We start from the raw sequence: 10,324 nt of genomic DNA, 5'->3' as shown, positions 1-10,324 counted from the left end.
TCAGGAGAAAACAGAGTTTACACAATCATAACAAACTTCAACGTCACCAGTTTGAACTGAGCAGCTCTGTGTAACGTCTGCAGGAACAGACAGGTTACTTGTTATATGCAGACACAGCACTGGTTCATCTCTGCAGTTAGGTGACTTTTTCATGCTTGAATGACTCCTAAGAGTTAAGAGACGTAACCAACACCAAAGAGCTACCTCATCAGCCCAGAACGTGTCCAGCGCCCACCGTTTCACCCAGACGTCCTGTAAGTTTCAATGAGGCGTTGAGAACACATGGCTGAGCTGAGGGCTCCCCAACTCTCTGTGAAGGCTACTCACGGCCGTTCACTGTTCAGGCTCATCTGAGTCTGCTGAAAAGCTCACTGTGGTCTGTCGGCGCCGCAGCCTTACCTTAACTTCAGGAAATTCTTCACAAATTCAATCCTATCAAACATCCTTGAAAGAGTAAACAAACAGCTAACAGATCATCTGCAGAGGAATGGTTTATTTGAAGAGTTTCAGTCAGGTTTCAGAGCTCATCACAGCACAGAAACAGCTTTAGTGAAGGTTACAAATGATCTTCTTATGGCCTCTGACAGTGGACTCATCTCTGTGCTTGTCCTGCTAGACCTCAGTGCAGCGTTCGATACTGTCGACCATAATATCCTATTAGAGCGATTAGAACATGCTGTAGGTATTACAGGTACTGTGCTGCTGGAGATTCCCATGATGCACTGAGTGTTTCTTCTACACACCTTTCTGCATTTAATCGTAGGTAATTATTAATCTCTGGCTCTCTTCAGCAGCACGTCTTTGTCCCATCGTCCCACCTTCAACTCCTGCCAGAGGTTTTTCCGCCATCGCTACAGCGACAGCTCACAGGGCGTCTTTACCTGACATTATAAAGCACTTTGACACAACTGTGAGCTGAAGTGTTTCCTGTGAACATGATGTCACCGCGTGTTCGATTCGTACATTTATCCAGGCAGCAGCTCCAACAGCGAGTCCGTCAGAAACACGTCTGCAGACTTTGAAAGAACTCAACTGTTTAAATTAAGGATTAAAATTTGCATCATGGGGGCGTGGCCTCTTTGGCTGACAGGCGGATGGTGACGCACAATTCTGACCTGGAGCCTGACAACACGTGTGAGGAAGATGGTTTATATTCGGCTGTTACTGAGCATCTGTGTGTCTGCGTGCAGAGGCCACGCCTCAATGAGCTCACACCCCCTCATTGGTTGTTGGAACACCTAAAAAGCACACCTGTGTTGTGCAGGTATCTGTGGTCAGGGTTACAGGAAGAAGACTCGACACGTGTGAATAAAACATCAGCGGTACTTTAATAATGATCTGAGGAGCAGCGGCGTGGCGTCACCTGCACGTGGACCCAAAGGTTTCATTTAAAAACATCATGTGACGTCACAGGAACAGTCGGCGGACTCGCACTCGCACACACATCCGGGTCATCGACGAGGTGTTTAGAAGAAAAAAATAATAAAGAGACAAAAAGTAGGAAAATGTCCCACAGCGGACGCCGCAGTCCTGCCGGCGCCAACACCACGCTGACGCCGCACGCTGGAGGCGGAGTCACTTCACTGTCTGAGCTGCAGTCAGACGGGGAAAAGCTGAGGAATGGTGGCGAGCGAGAATGGTGACAAGAAGAGCAGCAGCAGGTGAGCGGAGAGTTTCCCATGATGCTTTGCCACATCCTGACAGAACGCCACAGGCAGGAGGAGGCGCCGCGGGAACCGAAGCTCCGCCCTCGGCTCATGATTAGCACCGAACTTCGCAGGACTTCCTCTGAAATGTCCTCAGATCCACAGCCGAGTGAGCAAACTCCGGAACGCCGAGGCAGGAAATGACCTCACAACCCGACCGACCCTCAGCACTTGGCTCGAGTCTGCCTCACCTGAAGCAGGTGATTATAGGCCACGCCCACAAACAACTGTCACTGATCTGGATGGTAAAGTGACAATTTGCAACTTCACCTCGCTTCAGACAGGAAGTGACGAGGGCGCACTGCAGGAAGTTGACATTAAAGGTGGGCGGAGCTTCAGCGACCGCGGCTCCCTGGAGAAGTTTATGAAACGTTTCTGTTGATGTTTACGAGTCATTATTTCGCCGCGCGGCCCGTTCCCCGCCTCACCCGGGTCGTCCGCTCGGCCTCGGCGCTGCTTTATGTCCGTCAGAGGAAATGCTGCTCCGCCCCCTCCTCCTCGTGTTCAGGCGTCGGACTCGTCGCTGCTGTCGCGGCTGATCTCGATCTGCAGCGAGGGCAGGTTGTCCAGCCGACTCTTCTTCATCTTGTGGGTGAGACGCTCCTGCTTCTGTTTGATCATGGCGCCCCACATCCTCTGCAGCGTCGAGTCGTCCTCCTCGTCCCCGCGCCCGTCCTCCTCCTCCTCCTTGTCCCCCTCTCCATCGCCACGCCTCCTCTCGCTTCTACTGCTGCCGCCGCCATCCCGGCCCGACGAGGAAGAGGAGAACAGCCCCGCCGAGCGGCCGCTCGACCTGTCGTGACGTCTGGCGGCGGCGCCGCTGCCGTCGTCGTCGCTGGAGCCGAGTCTGCTCCACAGCCCGCCTGCAGACGAGAGAGAGCGTTACAGACGCCACACAGCAAAGAGAGAAGACGAGGTCGGCGTCGCCTCCGTACCCGTCTTCCTGTCTGTGGACGAGTTTGAGCAGTGGCCTCTGCTGTCCTGACTGGCCACGCCCAGTCTGCGATGCACATCTCTGGCTAGGGGCGCGTCTCTCGGGGACAGCGGCGAGGGGGAGCGGCGTCTGTCTGGAGAGTAGCGTCTTTTCCCAAGCCGCTGCCGTACGTCTGCGGAGAGCGTCAGAGTCAGAGGCCCGCCTCGCCGCAGCACAAGCAGCTGGATTTAAAGCGCTCACCTGTCTTCCCGCCGCTGACCGCCGGAGGGGGCTGTCTGTGCTGGGAGTGGCCCTGCCGCTTCTCCTCCAGCAGCTGCCGCACGTCCGTCACCTTAGAGGGCGACGAGGATTTGGTGCCGCTCTGTGATCCCGACGTTCCGATCCTGTTCCTGAACGGTGCGACACAGGCAGAGTTAGACGCAAACGTGTGAGCGCGGCGGCGAAACATTCCTGCACGTTTAACGATCAGAGCAAAGAAAATCGTTCATGCATTCACCAGCTGTGACCACACAGGCTGCTTCCTCCTGAGGCCGGTTACATCACAGCAACGCGGCGTGGACTCCCTAAATGCCTCCTTTTCCCCCAATTTGAAGGATGAGTCGTCTTTACTGCCCAACATGTCCCAGAATTCATAGCGCGGCCAAGTTTTAATATTACTCTTATTAATCTTTCTGGGTCACAAAACAAACGTTTAACATATTTTCAGGCGAGAATGTAGCTGTGGAAACATAAACCAATAAAACTGAATAGAAAATAACACACGCACACAGACACACAAACACACACACACAGACACGCAAACACACACAAACACGCACACACACAGAGACACGCACACACACAGAGACACACACACACACACACACACACACAAACACACACACACACACACACACACACACAGACACACAAACACACATACACACAAACACAAACACAGACACACAAACACAAACACAGACACACACACAGACACAAACACAGACACACACACACACAGACACACACACACACACACACACACACACACACACACACACAGACACACACACACACACACAGACACACACACACAGACACACACACACACACACACAGACACACACACACACACACAGAGACAAACAAACACACACACACAGAGACACGCACACACACACACACAAACACACACACACACACACACACACACACACACACACACACACACAAACACACACACACACACACACACACACACACAAACACACACACACAAACACACACACACACACACACAGACACAAACACACACACAGACACACACAGACACACACACACACAGACACACACACACACACACAGAGACAAACAAACACACACACAGAGACAAACAAACACACACACACACACACACAAACACACACACACAGAGACACGCACACACACACACACACACACACACACAAACACAGACACACACAGACACACACAGACACACACACAGACACAAACACACACACAGACACACACAGACACACACACACACAGACACACACACACAGAGACAAACAAACACACACACAGAGACAAACAAACACACACACAGAGACAAACAAACACACACACACAGACACACACAAACACACACACAGAGACACGCACACACACACACACACACACACACACACACACACACACACACACACACAGACACACACACACACACACACACACACACTCTGACCGGATGCTCTTCAGGTGCGTCTCCAGCTCGTCGGCGTACATCGTCATCTTCTTGCTCTTCTTCGGCGACGGCGTGGAGATCATCTTCAGCTCCAGGTCGTAGTCCATCTCGTCCGACTCGGACCACGGAGACGGAGAGCGGTCCGTCTGGCCGTGAAGCCCCGCCCCCAGCGAGCGCGAGCCACCGCCCCTGTCCCCCCTCTCCCTGTACTCCACCACCCTGTCGTCAGAGTCCATGTCCTCGTCGCCGTCGTCTTCCTCCTCCTCCTCCTCTTCTTCCTTGATGGGCTCCTCGGGCAGGTTGACGAGATCCGCTGAGAGAAGAAGAAAACCACATTTAGGGCTCCAGAGGGCGACTAAAAAAACAGCTGCTCCAGTAAAAAAGAAAGAAAAGTCTCCGTGTGGTCGACGACTCACACATGACCCCATCGTGTGTCCCAATCAGTGAAAGTCAGGGCGGGGCCTCTGTGATTGGCTGTGGTAAGTGCAGGTGGACAGAGGTGAGAAGCTGAACAAAGCGACGTCGAGTCAGTAAATCCTGAATCGACTGTATTTTGTCAGAAACACCAGATCCTCAGATTAAAGCTCACAAAACGATTTCAACACACAGTAAATAAGAGCAGAAACACAGACGCCACAAAGACGTGAACACAGAGCTGTTGGCTTTGTCATCGACGGCCCGAACACGGACACGCCGTCGGGGCTGAGAGCCGACAGCTCTGTGTTTACGTCGTTTTGTGAGTCTGAGCTGCAGGTTTTGTTTCTCCAACCAAAATGTTTTGCTTCCACCACGATGACATCACGATGACATCACACTTCCTGCACAGCTCTCTCTGTTTTCTGCATTATTCATTCACTTATCAGCCATCAGTCGGCTGCTGTCGTTTTTTTATTCCTCGGACAACAAAGCCTCATTTCTGCTGTTCAATACTGAAGAAATGTAAACTTTTTAAAATGATGCAAAACTGCAGAATATTTTAAGCTTATTTATAAAACTCCAGGCCAGAAAATCTGCTTCATGTTTTTCTGTTTTATTCTCAGTTTCTTTGACACAAAGGCCTCTGCTGTGACGCTCACGTCTCACAGTATCAGAGCTGAGAAATGATCAGAGTTATAATATTTCTGACTTCTGAGGCTAAACTGAATCCAATCGATCAGTGATGATGCTCAGCCCGGGTGAGCAGTGTAGGCCTGACGGAGTGGATGTAGCCGTGGGTGATGAGAGAAGATGAAAACAACCATTGATAACTTTGTTAAGTTAACTTCTTGTTAAGACCTGATCTGAAGTTCACAGCTCTGACACGCAGCATCAACCTCTGAGCGCTGAAAAAGCAGCAGCGTGTCCAGAAACACTTTATATGCTGCGATAAACGCCCAAGTGTCCCCCCCCCCCCCCCCCCCCCGCTGCCTTTCAGCAAACAGGTCGTCAGAGGAGCCGATTGATGATTAAGTTTAACGATATCACCAGAGCCAACGCTCTTTAAGCACACGATTGTTTACAAATCGATATCGTCTGTGTGGCAAACTTAAAGCTGCGGTTAAAAAGTTTGTGCCACCGCAGCAAAAAGTCCAGAGCTCTGACATTTCTCCACAGCCCACAGGCTCCTCCCTCCCTTTGGGAGTCACGGTGCTGTGAGGTCATCGTGGCGTGGATGACGAGGTTACAGACACGAGCTGCGTGTCACTGTTAACGGCCGACCACGAAAGTTTACGGACAGACGGGAGAAAACGCCTTCGATACTCCGAGGGCTCGTCTGGTTTCGGGATCACAGCCTAACTGACCCCGCCCTCTCTGTGCGAGGGCGACGTGATCTCACCCGAGTGTCGGTGTGTGTACGGCGGCGTGTGGCCCATGCTGTCTCCAATCAGAGGCTTCTTGCTCTTGATGACGTCTCGCTGGATGCGTCGGTTGTGGTACCGCCTCTTCCTGAACGGGAAGCAGACAAAACTTTATTAAACACTGACGACCGTGACGCAGAGCTGCATCTACACCGGATGGACAAATGACCTTTGACCTCTGAGCCTTACCAGGAGTTGCTGAGGATGCCTTTCATGCCGCCATAGTTCGGGTTTCCGTACTTCATGTAGTATCGGCTGCGGCGAGCGGCGCCCGGCTCCTTCTTGTCGTCTGCACACAGAAAACACGTGTTAAGCCGGGCAGACGCTGTGCGACGTTTGGCCTTCGTCGTGCGTCGTGTACGTCAGGTAACGAGAAGCGAGTAACACGTCACGACCAGCTCCCCATCATCAATCGCTTGGTTTGAAATCCTCGCGACCGTCGTGAGGGCGTCACCGCAGCCACTCACACTGCGCCACGCGAGCGACGGGTTTTCTGTTGTAACCTTCATGTTATGGACGCACAGTGTGACTCAGGTCGCATCAGAGCACCGTGACCTATGACCTTCTAACCCCTGCGAGTCAATCGTGCAGTTTGAGCAGAAGCTGAATAACGACTGAAAAAAGCCGAGCGTTACAGACGTTTGACCCCGGCTGCACATAAAAGCCTTTCCTGTCTGTGTACCCGCTGCAATAAAAGCATAAAGCTTTCATTAGCATGTTCCACTCCTTCACACTTCCTGTCTGCGGCCTGAGGAAACAGGAAGCACAAAACAGAAACACTTTAACCGCCCTGGGTTTACGCCCACTGAGAAAACAGGCGACGTGTTCAGTGCTGCTGTTATTGGACGAATCATGTGACGCGCTGATTTCTAATCACCTGGCTGTGAGTGTGTGTCTGTGTGTGTCTGTGTGTGTGTGTGTGTGCGTGTGTCTGTGTGTGTGTCTGTGTGTGTGTCTGTGTGTGTGTCTGTGTGTGTGTGTGTGTGTGCGTGTGTGTGCGTGTGTCTGTGTGTCTGTGTGTGTGTGTCTGTGTGTGTCTGTGTCTGTGTGTGTGTGTGTGCGCGTGTGTGTCTGTGTGTGTGTGCGTGTGTCTGTGTGTGTGTGTGTGTCTGTGAGTGTGTGTGTGTGTGTCTGTGAGTGTGTGTGTGTGTGTCTGTGAGTGTGTGTGTGTGTGTCTGTGAGTGTGTGTGTGTGTGTGTGTCTGTGAGTGTGTCTGTGAGTGTGTGTGTGTGTGTCTGTGTGTGTGTCTGTGTGTGTGTGTGTGTGTCTGTGAGTGTGTGTGCGTGTGTCTGTGAGTGTGTGTGTGCGTGTGTCTGTGAGTGTGTCTGTGTGTGTGTGTGCGTGTCTGTGAGTGTGTGTGTGTGCGTGTGTGCGCGCGTGTGTGTCTGTGTGTGTGTGCGTGTGTCTGTGTGTTTGTGTGTGTCTGTGTGTGTCTGTGCGCGTGTGTGTGTGTGTGTGAGACCTTGCGTGGCGAAGCGCAGCAGCAGCTTGTTTCCTTTGAAGGGTTTGATGGCGGGCCGCAGGTCGTTCCTCAGCAGGGACGCTCTCTCCGCCCGCGACAGGTCGTCCTGCGCACACACAGCCGATGACATCATCGATCACTTTTGGGCACTGGTCGGTGAACCTGATTGGTCAGGCGGCGTCCTACCTGTCTGCCCTCAGAATTCGTCTTCGTCTCTGCGTCGCCATCTTTCCCCTCAATGTCCTCGCTGAGCTTCTTCGCCGTTTCCTCTCCACCTTCGTCTACCTCGCCCTCCTCCTCTTCATCTGATCCTTGACTTCGCCGACCTGCGACATCGTAACATTTACCCACAATGCCCTGCGGCTTCTGCTGGTTTTCCCCTACAGTGCTCGCCCTCACCTTTGCTCTGCTCGCCCGGCTGGCTGGAGCCCCCCGTCTCCGTGGTAACCGTCTCCGAGTCGGGCATCCGGCTTGTGTTGATGAGCGCTCGAATGGGGGTGTCGTCATCTAGCCATACCACGTTACCTAGGAAACCATCAGGTGGTGAGAACAGGGTTTGACCTGAGGTGTGATTGGCTGGCTCACATGCCCCGCCCCTTCTGTCTGCACGCCGTACTCACAGGAAGTGTCGTCGATCCACTCGATGTGAGCCGGAGGATACTCTTTAAAGTACCCGAAGACGTCCTGCGTGCTCATGTCGTCCACGCCCATCACATGGATCGCCTCCATGCGCAGCTGGGGGATGGCTGGGCACCACAGAAGAAGAAGATGTTAAACTAGCTCCCGATCAGGAGAAGGTCGTCTCTGCCTGCTGACAGTCACAGAGGACACGTACCTTTTTTCATGGCGTCTTTATCCAGGAAAACGTTCCGCTGGCCGACCTTCTCTTCCCCGTGAAAATGGAAACGCTGCGCTCGCTTCTCTTTCCTTTCGATCGCCTCCTGATGAGGAAGAAAACAGGAAATAACTCGAGTAATCAGAGGAGTTTGAACCCTGAGCTTCCCACTCAGCTGTCACTGTTTACCTGACATCATCAGGTCATGGTGACCTTTGGAAAGGTCCCACACATGCGTCCTGACCCTACAGGCGCTCAGACTCTTGCATGTGCTTCACTAATATCACCCACAGTGAGAAACACACCCGGCCACACACGCTGGAGGTTTACCTTAGAGTTCACGTCGATCCCAGTGATGAAGGCTCCGGCCTTGTTCTCATAGCGCCGACTGGTGTCCTGTGAAACAGACAGACAGCAGTGGGACGAGGCCACGGTTTCACTTTCCCTTTGAGCCATTTCTGTTGGTTTGCCTCAGCAACATTACAAAGCGACTGTAAACACATGAGAAACACAGGCTGTATGAAGCAGCAGCCACGCAGGCCTCCAGAGCGACTCTAACGCGACTTTCACACAAGAAGAAAACTTTCATTTCTCCAGCTGATGAACTGCTCTGGATACTGTCTGTGTGCTGGCCGGGGAGGAGACACCCGTGAAGGTATGAAAACTACTAAGTGCGCGTGTATTCAAATAGAATAACTCTCCCCGTTTTGCATTTTTCTGCACGTAAAAACGTTAAACTAACTAGTTTTAGCTGAGGTTTGGTGGCAGGGCCACTCTATACTAGCAGGAAGAGTAAATAACAAAGGAAGACTAATGGAATCCAGGGTCACGCTTAGAAGAAAGCAGATCAGTTCGGTGTGCGCATACCTGCTGAAATAGTTGAGCACTCTGCGCTCTCTGCTTTCTTTTACACGTAAACATCTTAAATTCGATGTTTTTTAAGTAGAGTTTGGTGGAACGTGCGCTCCACACAAACAGCACGTGAACACAGCAACAAGTGACTGAAATAAACACGAACCCCGCAAACATGTCGAAAACGTAAACCAGCCCCGGTTAACGCGAGGCCCCCGCCGCTCATCGGCAGCCCCCACAGCACGGGGCGGACGCCTGACTCCCGGGGAGAAAGCCGGGAGTCCAAGTAACCGCTAGCCGACACTTCCTGCGGATCTGCCGGGGGACGGAGACGCCAGTCCCCGGAGTGCCGGGGCCTAGTCCGGGCTTACCGGCAGCAGCTCCTTCAGAGAGCGGTTAACGGAGATGTCCTCGGGCTCCAGCTCTCCCTCCTCCACCTCCATCGGCTCGGCTTCGCGGGCATCTCTATCCGACTCGGAGTCGGAGTCCGAGCGGTCGGAGCCGCTGTCTGATTTCACCGAGACCCGCAAGCTGCGTACTGCCGCCATGGTGCTAACCAAGCAGCTAACAACGGCCGCTAGCGCTGCGGCTCTGGGCTGACCCGGAAACCGTAACTACGACTTCTTCTGCGGCCTGCAGGCAGCGCACCAGAGCTCTTCCGCCCCCTGTGGTTTTTAAGGGTATAACATGATGTCATGCTCAGCAGAGGGCGGTGCTGAACAACAGACACGTTAACAGCGTCACAGACGATATAGTAGAACATGTAAAAAATGTTTTTAATAAATGTGTAAATGTAAACAGTCCTAAATATAACGGGGCTGAAGTGTACTGCACAATGTGTGAAAAATCTAAATAAAAAAGTACAAAGTAATTAATAAACAGGTAAGCATGATAACAGAGTAAAACATTATCAGAATTACACTGAATAAAGAAATAAACACAAGGCTGTAACAGAAATAGAAACTAATGAA

At 52.3% G+C, this 10,324-nt stretch overlaps 1 protein-coding gene across 1 annotated transcript; it reads right to left on the bottom strand.

Moving 5' to 3' along the window:
- Nucleotides 1-473: 473 nt before the first annotated feature.
- Nucleotides 474-9,977, bottom strand: ncbp3 (nuclear cap binding subunit 3). Its single transcript, XM_085175713.1, has 13 exons — nucleotides 9,725-9,977; nucleotides 8,832-8,897; nucleotides 8,502-8,607; nucleotides 8,287-8,412; nucleotides 8,066-8,191; nucleotides 7,853-7,992; nucleotides 7,667-7,772; nucleotides 6,394-6,493; nucleotides 6,183-6,292; nucleotides 4,367-4,679; nucleotides 2,881-3,029; nucleotides 2,642-2,812; nucleotides 474-2,569 (listed from the first exon to the last, which is right to left on the bottom strand). Exons 1-13 carry the CDS (start codon nucleotides 9,899-9,901, stop codon nucleotides 2,211-2,213), a joined length of 2,049 nt encoding a protein of 682 aa, XP_085031839.1. The 5' UTR covers nucleotides 9,902-9,977; the 3' UTR covers nucleotides 474-2,210.
- Between the last annotated feature and the right edge of the window lie 347 nt (nucleotides 9,978-10,324).

The sequence above is a fragment of the Neolamprologus multifasciatus genome, chromosome 10, assembly GCF_963576455.1.
Source record: "Neolamprologus multifasciatus chromosome 10, fNeoMul1.2, whole genome shotgun sequence".
NCBI lineage: Eukaryota > Metazoa > Chordata > Actinopteri > Cichliformes > Cichlidae > Neolamprologus > Neolamprologus multifasciatus.
The sequence above is the reverse complement of the archived record's forward strand: the minus strand, read 5'-3'. Positions and strand labels throughout refer to the sequence as shown.